General features: G+C 52.5%; 1 protein-coding gene across 1 annotated transcript; it reads right to left on the reverse strand.

The window, feature by feature from the left end:
- Positions 1 to 1,448: 1,448 nt before the first annotated feature.
- Positions 1,449 to 17,263, reverse strand: foxo1a (forkhead box O1 a). Its single transcript, XM_085916743.1, has 3 exons — positions 15,063 to 17,263; positions 4,498 to 4,689; positions 1,449 to 4,130 (listed from the first exon to the last, which is right to left on the reverse strand). The coding sequence occupies exons 1-3, from the start codon at positions 15,708 to 15,710 to the stop codon at positions 2,985 to 2,987; spliced, it is 1,986 nt and encodes a 661-aa protein (XP_085772869.1). The 5' UTR covers positions 15,711 to 17,263; the 3' UTR covers positions 1,449 to 2,984.
- Between the last annotated feature and the right edge of the window lie 32 nt (positions 17,264 to 17,295).

The raw sequence follows: 17,295 nt of genomic DNA on the forward strand, positions 1-17,295 counted from the left end.
CTACTGGCCTGGCATGCACATTGCAACAAGTTTGAATGAATAACTCAAAGCTTGCGTTCCAAATATTGAGTCAAGGGAATGGAAAAAGAAAAGCATCTTTTATGTGCTTCACGTGCCCTTTGAGGCACAAAGACATTGGAAGGGTCTCACACGCGACCTCAATGACACGGCGCGTTCTCACGCTGTGTCCTGACTCGGCCTCGCTCGCTCGCTCGCTCGGGTGGAACATAAGGATCGCATATGGCTCTGGCAGGCGTCCACACCCACATTCCTCCCGTGTGACGAGCCTCTCACCCCCGCACGCCTGCCTGCCTGCCTGCCCACTCAGTCTTGGAAAAAAAACAACACCTTGGCCCACATCACTGATGATGACTGTACAGAAATGCAAACACGACGAGCCTCCGAGAGCCTCTTTGGATTTGCAGCATGAGTGCAACGAGTGCATTTGACTCCGAAAATGCTTCTTGAAATGATTGAAAATAGCGCTCTGCGCTACGGAGCCTGCTGGATTTACCCGCAGGTGACAATCAAAGCCCGCGGGGGGGGGGGGGCGCTTCGGGGTGAGCGGGTTCGTGGCTCGGTTGCGTGCGGAATGCGAGGAGAAATCAGACGCCTCAAGTGGGAATTGGAAGTTCAACTTCCACACGGCTCCTGTGACGCCAAAAAGCTCAGCCAGTCGCTTTGACCTGGAAATGTCGGCGGACCCGTAAAAGTCTGACCTCAAAGTTGACACTCAAACGACCGCAGCAATGTTTAGAATCTGGACGAGCTGAATCACTTGAAGTTGGAGCGGCTTCAACTGCTCGTAAAAAAAACTTCATTTGAACCTTCATCAAGTCTTGTCAAATGATCCAAACAAATGCAGCGCTTCGACACATAAGTACATTTATTCAAGATTGAATACATCGATATTGAACAAGTAACATACTGTAGTTGCATTGTATTGATTGCAAACGACACAGCACACGTACGTCTGTGGTGTATATAAGTTAAATGTAACAGAAGTTGGACTTGAAAATATCTTGGGAGCTCTTATCATTTTGCACTCTTGATAAAAATGTATTTAAAAGTGCACTTGTTTGTTTTTGATGCATACAATTCCAAAAAAACAACAAGCCAGACCGGTTTGTTTATTTGCATTGTAAAGTCTCAATATAGAAATGTCAATATAACAATTAGCTTTGTGTGTTGTGAAAAGACCAGCTAAATACAAGAACAACATTGTCAGTTTACAAAAGTTTAGCACGGAAATCACTGCATCTCCAAGTCAACTTCATTTCCCCTCCGACGATTGACGACACAAACGACGACACGGCGCTATGTCTATTACCATAAAATAGCGGTCATAAAAAGAGTCAACCAAATATAACAATAGCCACATCAAATGAAGGAATACAATGCATAGATTGAATCATTTTAAACGTCAAAATATCATTGACAGCTTTTATTTGTTGTTGTTGTAATTTTCAGCCCAAACCCATTGGTTCAATAACAATTCATTTGTACTCGAGTGACCGGCCCAAATATATACATGATATATGTGATCATCGACTTTTTCTTTTTCATATGAACATGTCACTAAAAGGCAAATTGGGCCGTGTTTGAAAGGCGACATGTGGCGACAAAGCCAAACAGCAGCTTTGTTAAAGGTGGCTTTTCAAGAAGAATCAAGAAATAAACAACCAAAAAAAACAAGCACATTTGAAATGTTCAGTATTAAACCTCTGCCACAAAAACAAAACAGCGAAAACCAAGGCACCGCGACTCGGCGTCCGGGACGGCTTCGTCTGTCGTCGAGGCCGCCTCCTATTTGTGAACGGGCGGAAAAGCCGCCACGACTCGGCAGAAAGGCCGCCCGCCGCCACTCGGCAGAAAAGCTGCCACCGCTCGGCAAAATCTACACGCTTGTCTGGCCAGAGGCAACCGTGGGTGGATGGCGGCGAAGAGAGGATCTGATCCGACCGTCTCTTCTGGACTTGAGCTCTGTGTGTGTGTGTGTGTGTGTGTGTATATAGAGAGAGCGAGAGAAAGCGAGAGAAAGAGAGAGAGAGAGAGAGAGAGAGAGAGAGAGAGAGAGAGAGGCCTCTGTGGTATTAAGGATCTGAGTGCAAGTCTTGCACTAGAAGAAATCTATATTAAATACAATAATTTATGTCACTCATATTTATATATATATGCGTTTCTGTGTGTGTGTGTGTGTGTGTGTGTGTGTATATATATATGAAACAATTGAGTAAATATGTAATGTTAATATACAATCTTAAGCTTTGTACAGGCAGAAGCGTCCCATGTAGAGATGGCGCGGGCTCAACAACTACAAAATGATTAAAAAAAAAAATCCAGTTTTCTCTTGGAGCCTGATTGGATTTTTGCTTGCTGTGTAAACGCGGCGTAGTCTTTCGAGCCGGGCGGCCAATTGGGCTCCTCGCCGGTTTGATGTCGGCCTGCTCCGAGGCGCCCGATTCAACCGATCAGATGACGAGCTGACCGTTTCAATCAGGCGACATCCAGCATACTGGTCTTGGAGGAGCGCGATTGGCCAGCCGGCCCACCCCCGCACACAAACGTTGCGTACATTCAAGAGGACGGTAAGAAATCTTTGGCCTTTGAGCGGCTGGCTTCTTTATGCTGATGATGTTCTGCTGGTCAGTCGCGGTCAAAATTCACAGTGCTGGAAAGGTGGAATGGAAGGCAACCAAAAGTGGTTCGAGACCTGGCAGTGTCTGAAAAACAAGGGACAGCTTTGGGAACGAAGCGACGAGAACGTTGAACCCAGTCCACCGCCAAGTCCAGTTGCCTTTGATTCAACCTTTGCAGAAAATTCAACAGACGCTGTGTGTCGAGAAATGCTCCTTAGTTAAGGCAAATTTCAGGCAAAATTCAATCATCCATTGAACAGGAATGTTAAAGGTCAAGACATTTTCGAGCACACAGCAAAAATCAGTCAGATTGATTGTACTTTTCTTTCTTTCTTTCTTTCCTTCCTAGCCAGACACCCAGCTGTGAGTGGTGGTCTTGACCCCGTGGGGGAAGCCTTGCTGGGTCGCCATGGGCTCAAAGTTGAAGTCCAGCGAGTCGCCGTCCATCAGAGTTTCGTGGAGGACCGTCTCCATGTCAAACTCAAACCTCTCGATGGACATGTCGTCCAGGTCGCTGGGCAGCTTCTCCGGGTGAGGGGGCGGCGCCAGGCCCAGTCGTCCGTATCCGTTGGTGTTCAGGGGGCAGAAGCCGCCGGGCGCCATGCCGCCGCCGCCGCCACCCAGGTGGCCCGGGAGGCCGTACGCCATCTGCATCTGGTTCTTGGCTGAAGGCAGAGGGGCCGAGCCGCCGCCGCCGCCGCCACCGCCGTGGTTGAGGGACATGAGCAGGCGGCCGTTCATGGCGTGCGGGTGGGCGTGGGGCAGGCCGTGAGGGTGAGCCCTCGCCATCAGTTTGTGGCCGCTGTACGGCGGCAGCATGCAGCCGCCGGACTGAGACACCGCCGCGTCCACTGACGGCAAGAGGTCTCCGTGCTGGTCTGCGTCTGACGTAAGCAGCTCCTTGAGGAGCCCGGGCAGCTGTACCGAGGCGTGGCCGTAGGCGGGACGGAAGGCGGCCTTGCCGTCCGCCAGGCTCTGCATGGGCGCCGGAGCGTAGGCGCACTTGCGATACTCCTGCTGAGGCTGCGACGGCGGCATGCTGGGCGAGCTGTAAGGAGGGTACCCCGGGCTGGGCTGCATCATGGGCGAGGACTGGGAGGACCCGGGGGTGGCCGCCCCTCCGCCCACCTGAGAGTTGTTGGGCGAGAGCAAGTTGAGATTGTCCAAGAGGTTCTCCATGACGTTCTCCGAGCCGTGTCCCAAAGAGCCCGTCATCTCGCTGAGGCTGGGCAGCGTGGCCGTCATCTTGGGCCCCCCCGGGGCGCCCGGGTAGCCCATGTGCGCCGCCTCCGCCTCGCCCAGGTCGTCCTCGGGCATGAAGGGCGAGAGGCGCCCGCTGACCGTGCTGGCGTTGGAGCTGGTGCGAGGCCGGAAGCTGCTCCAGGCGTCAAAGTCGTCGTTGCTGTGCGAGTTGGGGCTGCCGGGCCACTTGTTGTAGGAGCCCGGGCTGTCGGCGCCGCCGCCGCCGTCCGGCCCGCCCTGAAGAGACAGCTGCGGGGGGGGGGGGGACAATCGGGCTCAACAACTGCAATCGTTTGCGGGCTGGCGCAGATGATCAGCGATAACACAGACATGCGATCCTCCAGATAAATGGATTGAAAAATAAACCATTCAGAAGAACTTTTCTCCACTCTGAGGGCAAGCACATTTTTGTGGCATACCCCAATTTTAGCCAGAGGAGCTTTTTTTCTTCTTTTTCCAAGACATAATGGAACATTGGAATTGGTCATGCAAGTAAGTATAAAAATAAAATCTATTAATAGCACCAAAAGGGCGGCTATTTGTGTTCCAAGCATTCATTGCACGCCATTTGGAAAGCACCAATGAAATGCGCTTCCAGTTACCAATATCTGTTTACCTTTTTCTTGGTGGCACGTCCTCGGCTTTTGGTGAATTTGCTGTTGTTGTCCATGGAGGCGGCCCGTCGTCGTGGCGACTTGCCGCTCTTCCCGCCCTCGGGGTTCAGCATCCACCACGAGCTCTTGCCCGTGCCCTCGTTCTGGACGCGGACGAAGCGGCTGTGCAGCGACAGGTTGTGCCTGATGGAGTTCTGCGAGAAAGGGAGGGGAGGGGGGGAGACTGAGAGCTTTGCCCTTTCAAACAAATGCACATTTGACTTGACGTCGGAGTGCAAATCCATTTTCCAGCTGCTGCTGCTGCTGCAAAACAGGTGCGACTTCACACACGTCGCCAGGAGAAAGAAAAAAAAATGTCACTCGGGAATACGAGCACGTCGTCGTTGATATGGACAGATGGGCCGCCGGCTCAACGGCTTGGCAATGATAACCCAGAGCATGTCCTTCTTCAATGTGAACATTTGCGACCTGCATCATCTCCTCATTTCCGATGACGGGACGCAGCGGGGGCAAACTTTGCCCACCCTTGCTCGATACGTTGAGGCGCTAATCTCTTAACATGAAGAAAACACTGATAACGCACATTCCACTTGTGTCTGTCTCCTCTGCACCGGAGGAAACAAACTCCTGCCCCCCCCCCGCCCCTTGCTCTCTTCCTAACTTAATACTGCAGCCTGTCGTTGCTGGGTGACAAGTATTTTTGTGCCAGGAGTAAGTGGGGCGGAACTAAAGCACCGCAAACAAATGAACAAGAATATTGGCCAAAGGTCTGCTGGGAGAGAAGCAGCAGCAGCAGCAGCAGCTTGCCTGCCTGTGTGCCTGCGTGCCTGCCTGTGTGCCTGCCTGCCTGCCTGCGTGGCTGCCTGCGTGGCTGCCTGCCTGCCTGCGTGGCTGCCTGCGTGGCTGCCTGCCTGCGTGGCTGCCTGCTTGCTTGCCTGCCTGTGTGCCTGCGTGCCTGCCTGTGTGCCTGCCTGCCTGCCTGCGTGGCTGCCTGCGTGGCTGCCTGCCTGCCTGCGTGGCTGCCTGCGTGGCTGCCTGCCTGCGTGGCTGCCTGCTTGCTTGCCTGCCTGCGTGGCTGCCTGCCGGGATTTGGAGGCTTTAAAGCAGCGAAAAGGAACCAACGAGGCACGGAGGCTAATCGTTTTGTCCACACTGGCACATCTGCTTCCCCCATGGCATGTTATGAAGTGTTTGTGCCTTTTCTCTAGAACGCTGCCATAAGATGGCGCCAAAGCCCTGAAAGTAATCATCGGCGTCAAGGAAGTATTGTTCAAGTATGTGGGCAAAAGCTACCTTTAGCCTGGGTTGTCTTTGTACATGTGCACTTGTAGCACATTTCTTTTTTTCCTCCAAAACATCAAGCATAAATATTGTAATTGAGTCGATCGTGAGGATTATCATTATGTTTCATTGGTTGATTTTTATTATACATGATTTTTCCAGGGGTCAAATGAACACTTTTGGTTGTCGTCTTATTGCACGTGCGGCTGTTATGGAATGCACCATATAAAGAAATGTATCGTGCGCGACACCGAGCGTGACAAAGCCGAGCGGCTCGTGACCTGCCCTGTTTCCGACTCACCTTGCGGCCGGCGCAGGAGGAATCTCGACATTCCAGCTAATCACCGTGCGCAAAGTTCAATCGTAATCACAGCCAACGTGTTACTATCTCTTAGGAAACAGTAGAGACAGGATTCCCAGCCAGCCGGCCGGCAGGCGGGCCGGCCGGCCGACCGACCGACCGGCCAGTCATCACAATCGACATTCCTCAGCGTGCAAGCTTACAAAAGCCAAGGTTCCGCAAGGCACATTGTGCAAAAGAACATTGGGCCGCACTTTCATCTGACACCAAATCCAAAATGAAAAATAAAACGAGCGACGAGCTGGCAAAACACCAGGAAGTGAGCACATGAAAGAGCAGCGGGACAGGAAGCGGGCTCGACTTCCTGCCGAGCCGAGCCGAGCCCGGCCCGGAAAAGGCCAAAGGAATGCGTGAGTGAGCCCAGCGCACCTCGGCGGGCCGACTTGAACCGGGGACCGGAGTGCGACTCGAGCGAGCGAGCGCCGGCACCAAGGGTTTAGGCGGGAGGGAGAAAGAGCGGCAGTGTGTGGCAAAGTGGCAAGAACCAGTCAAGAGCGTTGTGTGCCAGTTGTGCTGAAAGAGCGCACTGTTCATTCAGCCCTTCCCACGTTGCCTTGTCTCCTGTCTGTGCAACTGGAAAAGCATACAAGACAATCCATTAAGAGGTCAAAAATGAGCGAGCGAGCGAGCGACCCAAAGGTACAACAAAACGCTTTTTCCTCGGGGTCCAATCAACACGACGACTGCGACGAGCATATTTTCTAGCCGTAATGTGAAGGACTGGGACACGAGAACTTTGCTTGTTAAATAAGCGCGCTCCAGGATGTCAATGCACCAAATTGGGCGGAAACGCTCGCACCTCAAATGTCAGCGCGCTGGCTGAAAGGAAATCCCCCGCGAGGGCGTGACGCCTCCTGCCATACGCAGCGTCGAATCACCAGAAAGCCACAAGCCAAAGCTCGGCTGCAAAAAAAGCTCCAGCAGCCCACGTGCGGTGCGGCGCTTTGCAGCCAAAGTGGGCGGCAGGTGCAAACACGCCGGGCCGGCGGCCCCTACCACGTAAGGAAGAGACGTGGAAAGAAATGTGCGGATTGCTGGAGCCGCCGTGTTCTGGATGATGTCAAATGGAAACAGCTGAGGCCCAGTCGTGCTGAGGTCACCGCTGAAAATGGAGCAAGACGGCCGGACCGCTAAATGGCGCCGAGTACGCGCTCGCTCGCTCGCTCGCTGGAAAAGGTGCTGTCCGGGTTGACAGGACAAAGAGATATTGAAAAGTCCAATCTGTATCTTGGATGCTAACATATTTCACCACAGCAAATAAGACACATGGCCAAGTCCGGCTCGCAATGTCCCGTGGCGGCGCGAGTTAGCCCGGCAAATTGTGTCGCAAGCGCCAAATCAAATCGAATCGAATCAAATGGAGCAACACACCTTGTTCACATTAGCGCAGACAGAGTGCAGCGACTTCATGTGTTTGCACTTTGATACGTTATCAGCGCCAATAAGAAGCCACTGGCCGCAATGGCTGCTTGGCCTACGTTAGTAAGTCAATAGGCCATAAAAGGCAGCCTGCGCAAGCCATCTTAATTTGCTCCATTAAATCTGTGCGGGGGTTCAACCAAAAAAAATGGCCTCGGGTTTGACTCGACACAAGCGCGTCACTGTGAAAGGCTTTATAAATAGACAGTCGCTCTTTTTAAAAATAGGACCGGCCGTACAAAAAAAGAAACACCCGAGGATAGAGCGGCAAGCCGGAACCGGGTTGTCTGTGCGCCACAATCGCACCCCCCCTCGTCCACGCGCCATACCGCAGGGATGGCTCACACACACAGCTGATCGTGGAAAAAAAAAAAAAAGATTGTGTCATAATGCAATTTGGAAGCCTGGACACTGAGCGCTTCAGTGCGGATGGAGGTGGCTGACTATGACGTTATCAGCAGGAGCAGCAAAAGTGTCCGCTAACGTATTTACAGACGACCTCTTGACCCGGACCTCCTTGTCGGACGCTAGACCTCTGAGAGAGAGAGAGAGGCCGGCCGGCGAGGAACGAACACCTCGGCGTCTTTCATCGGCGTACGACGGCGCCGAGCGATTAGTCGGCTTCCTGCCGCGCAGGAAGAGCTGGCGGCTCCTGATACCGATCCCGCTCAGACGTATGCAAAAGTGGAGAGGCAGATTGAAAACAGGGTTCTGCACTTGGCAGGCCAAGCAAGAGGAAAGGAAATAGGAAAGCGAGGAAAGCGCAAACAGAGGCTACGGGCTTGCTCTTTGTACCCTATTCAATGGAATCCCACTCAATCCCACCCAACGCGATCATCAATCAGCTCCTCGTTACAGTCCAGTTGGAAAAAAACATTCCAAAGTTTGTGTGCGCATTTTAGGTTCATGGTCAAATTTGGGCTCCCGAAACTTTTGGCGGCGCGAGAATGACTCATCTCCCGCCATTTCCTCCCATTCGGACGCCCGCGGCCAAACGGAGAGCGCAGCTGTGTGATTGAGAGCCCATTATGTCTGTCCGAGGGCCCCTTTTTGCTGGCCGCCGACAAATTACAATCACACGTTAGCTAGCGACATAGCTTGCTAGCTAGCTGCTGAAGACACAAAAGGATTCTTTTTGAAAGCGCTTTTTTTGGTGTAATACGTCTCGTGACCAGTAGAGAGGTCAGAGTGGGAGCCCCAAAATGGCAGAAATTCTTCCATTTCTTCTTGGATTTGAAGCGATTGAAAGTGAAAATGACGTGACAAGCAATCGGGGCTCCTCTGGCATGTTGTTTGCCAGCAAAATGCCAAACTTCTATTCTCAGGTTTGAGTGTGATTTCCTGAGTCAGAGCCGAACGCCGTGCGGCTCATGCGCACGCAGACAGGGAGCGTGTTGTGCTGGCCAAAATATGTGCATGTGCCGCTATATGCCACACAATTGCCAGTCTGTCGACGCACAGAGCGCCGTCTGTGGGGCCGGCTTATTTTGCCGGGCCGGGCCGGGCAGGGCCGGGCAGGGCAGGGCCGGGCAGGGCAGGGCCGGGCTGAACGGACTGGGCCGTTGCCCTCGCCTGGCCCCGCCCGGATAAAGATGCAGTGTGCGTGCGGACCACTGCAGGATGCCTGCGTGGAGGATATCCCCTGGCTGCTCCAATCTACTGAAATAACGATCCAATTAAACAGTTAGTAAATGTAAATTTGATCTGAAGAAAGTTTATTAACTCATGATCTGATTCCTCAAACTTTTTCCCACCTGTCATTTGTCGGGAAAATTTTGATTTCATCATCATTTTTCGAAGAACTTTCGGGGGCTTGTAAAATATGGATATCGTCGTTGACAATGGCCCCATTAATGAGCAACAGCAGTGTCCTTTGTCTTTCTCTCGGTCACAGCTAGCGAGGCCACCGAGGTTTCGGGGCGGGGAAAGAAAATCAAAAGCCAAAATGGCCACCCACAATATCTGAGCTGTGTTCTATTAAAAGCGGCGCGGCGCGGCGCGGCGCGCTGGCCGTATGCGTGGCCCATTTCACAGGTATTCAATTTAAACTTCAGAGAGGCCGCGCGAGCCAAAATGGGAAGCACTTAGCCGTTTGCCGCTTCGAAAATGAACAAGCGCACCAACGAGATGGAATGAAGCCATTACTGCCCCCGACGTTTTTTGTTTATTATAAATAGCAGACCAGCTTTTCCTCTCCAAAGCTCATTATGAGATGGAAATAATGGGGACACATAAGGAAACAAACAGAGCTGGCGTGGGAGGACTAATGCCAAATAAAAGGAACACTTCCAAATCACACCATTCTTTTTCTTTTTTTTTTTTTCTACAGCAGCAGGGTTGCGAGGTTGTGTCCCAAAGGCAGCACTTGTGGACCCTTGACACTTTTAGAGCTCGGGAACATACCTGTTGCTTTTTGGCGTCGGGAAATGTTCCCCTGAAGGCCAATCACGAATCCTAGGAGATACAATCGTGTTGACTCCAACTTTGATCTTAACACCCTAATTGGCCTTTGCTGTAAAACCATTCAATAGTTTACATTGAAGATTTAAATAGCACACAGACTTGTTTTTGCTAGCAATGAAGGGAAAAGCCCATTGTGAAGCTAGCAAAAAAGAAAATCAATGACGAAAGTATCAAATTTGACCCTCGACCCGGAAGGTCACGTGGAGCCGTCGTGACACATTTGCAGAAGACACACCGAGCCTTGAGGTCTCGATGACTTCTTTCAATGAATGCTTTCACGGGACAATCGTAAAGAGGAAGAATGGCAGCCACACACAAAAAAGAAACAAAAATGAAGGGAAGAGGAAGAAGAATCTGGTGTCACATGTCGCTTCCGGAGTTGTGCTGACATCACGCCACGTGGAGCGCACCGAGGCACGCGACAGCTTCCTGTCAGCTACGGGATACGCTGTCGCAGGGAAAACGTTTGCCGTGACGGATGTCTGCCTCCAAAAGTCCACATTTCAGGCAAATCAGGCAAATGACATGACATCTGCCTAATTGTCAAAATGTGCCTTGGTGACTCAGCTGAGCGAGTGAGCGAGTGAGCGAGTGAGCGAGTGAGCGAGTGAGCGCCCGCCTTTTTCATCTTTTGGGAATCTCCTGGCCATGCCATTTTACAAAGTGGCATCCCGCAAAATGGCAGATAATGATTTATTTGATTTGAATCGTCCTCTTGGCCCCTCCGATCAATGGCGGTGACTGCACGGCTGCGCGTGTGTGTTTGCTAAACGCTGGCCCAGTCTGACAGGCTCCATGCAGAATAGCTTCAGGGCGGGAAATGAACAACAACGCGGCTGGAGCTAATGCCTGTGGTTTGGAGGCCCTCCACGCTCCCGTTGGTGTGTGTCAAAACGCGCCGTCGCTATCTCGTGTGCGGGCAAACGTGAGCGGAGAAGCACGCAAGCGGAGATTCCGCCACGGCATCAAAGTCAAAACACGGTGACTCATCCCCGAGACCAGCGCGGACGCCGCTCGGGGAACTTTCCTGGATCCTTTCCACGCAAATAAAAGCATCACGCACACGTGCACGCACGCGGCGCTAGCGGCTAACATTTGTAAACACTTTTAACAAGCGCTGGACTCCACTTGAGACCGTAAAAGTCTTTTTTAAAAGGGAACACAAATCCCGTCGCTTGCCATGGCATGCTTCGTTCGGAGTTGGTTCGAAGATGAAGAAAATGAGAAATACCTTGACCTCATTCTTTTTTGCAACTTAATGTCTCTTCCGTCTACTTGTCATCTCCAATCAGACAGCAAAAAGTGCAATCAAACTCCAGATTAAAAATGGAGGTGGAAGATATTTGCTGCTGCAGAGGAGGCGGGAGCAAAGCAAAAGCAACAATATTGAGCCGCAATGGAGTTAAAAAAAAAACTAACTAGGAAAGAAAGAAGTGTTGGAATGTTCTCTGTGTCGGCCCGGGTGGCTGGCTGGCTGGCTAGCTGGCCTGTCTGTCTGCCTGCCTGTCTGTCTGTCTGTCTTGGCGGCGTCTGCGCATCTGCCAGCAGTAGGGCTTTAATTATGAGGCCCAGGCAGGTTATGCACTCACTCACTCACTCACACGGCACCTCCAAGCAAGCAAGCAACACAGTGCCTCCTCACAGTTCCGCTGACTAACCAGTGGCACCAGACTTTGGCCTGCGGCTGGCTCCTTGATTCCAGTAAAGGTCCTCTTATGCAACTCGGAACAAGTGGCAAACACTCTACTGCTCCCTTTTCTCCTTCCACTCTACACACGAGGGGGGGGGGGGGAAGCGGCCTGCTATTGGTAAGTAAGGAAGGGACCGGGCAGGAAATGGGCTGAGCTCCTCGCCTGAGAAACACAGCTGCCCCTTCTGTCCTGGGGCCATGCCAAGCTCGCAGAGGTGACGTCAGTGTGTGTGCAAGCGAGAGGGAGAAACAGGAGCGCCGCTGTTCTGTCCAATCCCTGAATGGTCCCACTAATACACATTCAGACGATGAGCTTGTTTGGGAACAGCGACGACCAAATCGGCTTTGGAGAGCGCTGGAGACTAGAATGCCTTCATTCTTAGCTTCGAGCTGACATCGCTGCCAGCCAATTGCTGGGACACAAACCCTGCGGCGTTGCCTTCACCTGTTTTTCTTTTTTCTTTTTGTGTGAACCTTTTGCTTTCTGTTCCTATTTACACCCAAGTTGAGCTGATGTTTGATTTTTGCATTTGAAACGAAATCCAGCAGCGGTGACAAATACATCCGAGCCGATTTGGCTTACGGTGAACCGGCTCGGACCGCCGTGTCGGTTCTCCAGTTTGTTTTGAGGCGTGGGAGGGAGTGTTTACCGCAAGTGGCGTGAGGAATGCCGGGTCGAGAGTGCGGCGTGTACAGAGGGAACGCCGGCGCGGCCGTATCGATCTACGCACCGACATCAAAGTGCGGTCAATATTTGCGCAGTGACACACGAGGGATGCAGCGACACTCATGCGTATGTGGTGGATGGCTTCCCAGCTAATCATTACAAAAAACAACCGCTGCTGGAATGGACAAAAACTTTTGGGGGGGAACTGCACTTTGAGTGGGGGACAGACACACTTGTGCCATTTTTTTGGCCGGCAGTTGGAGCCTGCGAGCGGGTCGGGTCGCACCTGGCACAACCGTTTGTCGTCGTGGCTCACTTGGCGCTCGGAGACAAGTTAGCCCGCCAAAAAGGGGGGTGGGCGGGGGGGCTCTCGCACGGCGGGGTCGAAACGGTGATTCACATTTGGTTCCTTTCAAAACGGTGACGTTCACGAAGCGTCTCACCCGGCGCTATCTTGGATCTTCATTGATGACTCCTTCTCAAACAGATGAGCCTTCTGTGGCTCACCCAGCATCACAGATGATCCAAATGAAAGTCTTTTGTTTGCAAAAATGTCAGCGGTCCTGGCTGAGGGTCCAAATCAATCAAAATGATCAAAGGGATTTGTCTGTGGCAGTCGAAGCATCAATAAAAATTCTGCAATGAAGCAAATGGGGACAAAAACAGGAAGTGGAATATTTACTCCATAAAACGGGAGGGGGGGGTAGCAACAATACATACATACAAACAAAAGTCCTGCACCGCTTTCATGACGTGCCATCGGGTACTCGGGTGGCAACTTCCCGCCATATTTGGGTGACACGCAGCCTTTGTGTGAAAATGCTTAACGGTGGGTGTCAAAGCGCTGTAAATGATCCACCGTGTCTAATCGAAAGGGAGTCTTAGGCACGCCGTGCACTGTAGTAACCACCTCCAAAGACAACTCAACTATTTGACCAATGTTGACGCCGACACCGATACGACCAGGGTGAGATTGGCGACGCTTGACGATGTCGACGCCGATGGAGCATCTATTTATACAGCCTAGGACGCAAAACGGCCCAACCGGCTAACGTCGTTAATTCATATCAATTGAACGCTGAGGAGGAACGGTATCGATCGGACAAAAACGGATACGAGACCTTTGGTGCCTTCGAAACGGCCGGCTTCCCTTTCAAGGGATCGTCGGAGCCGCCGCTGGGCTGGCTGGGGTTCAAAGTTCGTGCGGATGCGTGCGGCTGGATGACTCACTCGGCAGGCGGGCGGGCGGGCGGGCGCGAGGCAACGCGGTGGGAACGGCAGAGGAAATGAAGACTGGCCTTACAACAACAACAGACGCGTCACGGGGTAACGGAACAATAACAACATCAGCCGTCGGATGATCGCCGGTGTGTTCAATTCCCACACCTTACTTTTGAGGCCAGCTACTTTCCACTCGTAGCCACGCTTTGCGCCGTATTCAAAGGAAATAAGTTGGCTGTGTTCATTCCCACAACGGCGCAAACAGCTCTTTCTACCTGTGTCAGTTTACAAGAGTGACAATAATTAAAAAAATGAATAAAAAAAACCTCCACCCATCCGTACAACCAATTCACACACTTTAACTTGTTTTTCCTTCTGAGTTTACTGAGTAATCTCCGTTTTGGCCACAGCGAGCAAGATTTTTTTTTGCCCCCCCCCCCCCCTACTAGCCTAATCTGATTGACGGGCCAAAATCCGCCAGCCCCACATTAGTCGGGAGCTTTTGTAAAGAGCCGGCTCAAACGGATGAATGGCGAACAGCATGCGTGCGTGCGTGCGTGCGCTCGCTGCTGAATTGCGCCTCATTAATGACACGCAGGGGTCACCTGGGCGGGTTACAACATCCGCCACACAGACGAATGACTCGCCACCAATTGGTCAGCAGACGGCATTCAAGCCGCTCCGGCCGGGGCCTCAGCATCCCGTGAAGTCTCAACTCACGGGTTCCTTTTCATCTGGCTTCATTCACTCAAATTAGCCGAGACGCGAATCACGTGTTTCCATCGAGCCACGCCAGGACGCGGGGCCCCTGCCTGCCTGCCTGCCTGCCAGCCTGCCAGCCTGCCAGCCTGCCAGCCTGCCTGGCTGCCTGGCTGCCTGGCTGCCTGCCTGCCTGCCTGCCTGCCTGGCTGGCTGGCTGCCTGGCTGCCTGCCTGCCTGCCTGCCTGCCTGCCTGCCTGCCTGCCTGCCTGCCTGTCTGCCTGTCTGCCTGGCTGCCTGGCTGCCTGGCTGCCTGCCTGCGTGGCTGGCTGCCTGCCTGCGTGGCTGCCTGCCTGCCTGCCTGTCGAGTCAGCGGACTTTGTAAATCAAAAGGGAGCAGGGAGAAGTCAGATGACTGTCATGGACCACGGGAGAAGGCAATGCAAATCCACTGGATGCAGGAGCAACATCAAGGACAAGCCGACAAAACAAGCTACAAAGTCAAACGCAATTCTAGTTTGCTGGGTCCAAAATGACTATGGAGCCGGCCAGACCAGAGTCACATGACCACAGGCAAGGTCCAAAATGAAAACTTTTCAAAGCGACTCCTTCATTAGGTGCAGTCACAATTGGAGCGACGTTGATTTCAGAAGTCCACTTTGAAGTCGAGAAAACACGCTGCGATTTTCGGAGGGGTGGCAAACCGCTCGGCGGCCTATCGTGCCGTTTGGCGACTTTGAATAAGGTGCGCAATCGAGCAACTTACCTTCCATCCTGCAGAGCTGTTGCTGTCCCCCTTGTCCTTGAAATAGGGCACACTCTTCACCATCCAGTCGTAGATCTGAGACAAGGTGAGCCTGTTCTCCGGGGAGCTCTCGATGGCTTTGGTGATGAGGTCCGCATACGACATATTCCCCCAGGCGTTCCTCCGGGACGAGCTGCTCTTCCTCTGGGCGGCGGCCGAGGATGACGAGTTGCCCACCGGGGAGGAGAGCAGGGGCACCTGCTGCTGCTGCTGCTGCTGCTGCTGCTGTGAATGGGGATGCTGCTGGAGCGCGGGATTGGGGTGATGCTGCTGCTGCTGCTGCTGCTGCTGCTGCTGCTGCTGATGATGATGATGATGATGCCGGGGTGTGGGATGCTGGTGGACGCACGTCTCCTGACACTGGAAGTCGCCGCACAGGTCCTCGTTCTCCTCCAGCAGGCTAAGGTTGCTGATGTACTCATTGCCGGCGGGCTCCTCCTTGATGGACGGCACCGGCGACGAGGTGTTGGAGTCGCCCGGATTGACAAACTCCGGCCGGGGCAAAGGCCAAGTGCACGAGCGGGGTCTGGCCAGGGGCTCGAAGTCCGGGTCGATGTCCACCAGGTGTGGCTGCTGCTGCTGCTGCTGCTGCTGGGCCGCTTCCGCCATGGTGGTCGAGAGGGTGATGGGAAGGGGTGTTACTATGACCACCCCCCCTCGATGGTGGTGGCAACAACAACAAAAAAGAAGAAGAAGAAAAAAGAAGCGACGTCAACAAATGTCCGGGAAACGCGCGAGCTCCGCAGAAAGTCACTCAAGTTTGGAAGTTACATCCCAAAGCGCTTGACAAAATCAAAGCGTGCAAAAAGTGTCCAAAAGAGCGCAAAAAAAGACGTGAGTTGAAGTGCGCGGCGTCGGCTGGCGTCGGCTGGCGTGGCGTGGCGTCGGCTGGCGTCGGCTGGCGTGGCGTGGCGTGGCGTGGCGTGGCGTGGCGTCGCGTAGAGTCGATGTTTCTTCCGTCCAGCCTGTTGACTCTGCGCGCCGAGCCGCATGTGAGCACTTTTACTGGAACTGGCGTTTGGCACTTGGCCACGCCCACCTTTGATTGACACAGGCGGGGCGCCAATGAATGACATCCGACGACGTTGCACGGGGGCGGGGGCGGGGACAAAAAGCAAAAGCAAAAAAGAAAAGAGGACGGACCTGCTGTTTTCATTCTTTGGCCTAGTAAAGGCGAAAGGGCAGCCAAAGGTTGTTCCCAACAATGAATTCCTGTCATGTTTACATCTTTTAAAAGCAACTATTATGATGATGATTTCAAAATCTGGTTGCCACATTGAACTGCAACCTTCACCTCGATTGGGGGAGCACAAAGTGGAAGGTCACTTTTCTGCCCGTCACTATAAGAGAATGAGGCGATCTTAAGGCTGATTATCTGATGCAAATAAATACTTTGCAGACTAAGGATGATAGATTGGCATAAGCGTCTCGTTCTTCACTATAGTTCTATGCTTTTGCCAAATTTGATGTCGAGGCCGTGCTCTTGTGACGTTGCTCTGACGGCTCGATCCTCTTTTTCGAACGCAAATGTGATCAACATTCATTCCTTCCGAATTGTATTTCTTTCTCGTCGACTTTGCATTGTTGTTTTTCTCGAGAGCTCAGCATGTTTGACAGCCAGCCACATGCACGCACGCACGCACGTCCGTCCGTCCGTGTGCCATTCATTCTTTTTGTCCCCTTGTTTTTTCTTTTCTGATTTGATCGTTGATCGGTGTCCTTTAGTTGAAACGCTAAACGTCCTGGTACCTACTGCGAACGAAGCAGCAAATCAGTTGGCGCTTTGAGGATTCAAAAACTCAACTCAACTACTCCGAAGGACTCTACTGACATTTAGTGGCGTTAAGGCGCTAAGACATCCAAACGCAACACCGCCGGCCGGCCGGCCGAGTCTCTTCCACATTGCAACATTTGGTGACAAAATGGAGAGCTTTTTTCCGTCTTTCTTTCTTTCTGTCTTTCTTTCTTTGATTCGGGAAGTCAGTCATCATCCAATATTGCGTGACAAGTTCTTTTTTTTTTTTTTTATTCTTCCGCTTTGGCTGCGGTGCGTTCGTGGCGCGTCTGTTTGTTTCTGGAAATGTCATCGATCCAAAGAAGACTGACAACTTTTCAGAGTATGCGCTTTCTTGCACGCAGCAACTTCCTGCGGGGCGGGGGAGTCGTCATTTTCCGCCGCTTGGGAGTGGGAGGG

This window comes from Syngnathus leptorhynchus, chromosome 7, assembly GCF_054491065.1.
Source record: "Syngnathus leptorhynchus isolate UIUO chromosome 7, UIUO_Slep, whole genome shotgun sequence".
Classification (NCBI taxonomy): domain Eukaryota; kingdom Metazoa; phylum Chordata; class Actinopteri; order Syngnathiformes; family Syngnathidae; genus Syngnathus; species Syngnathus leptorhynchus.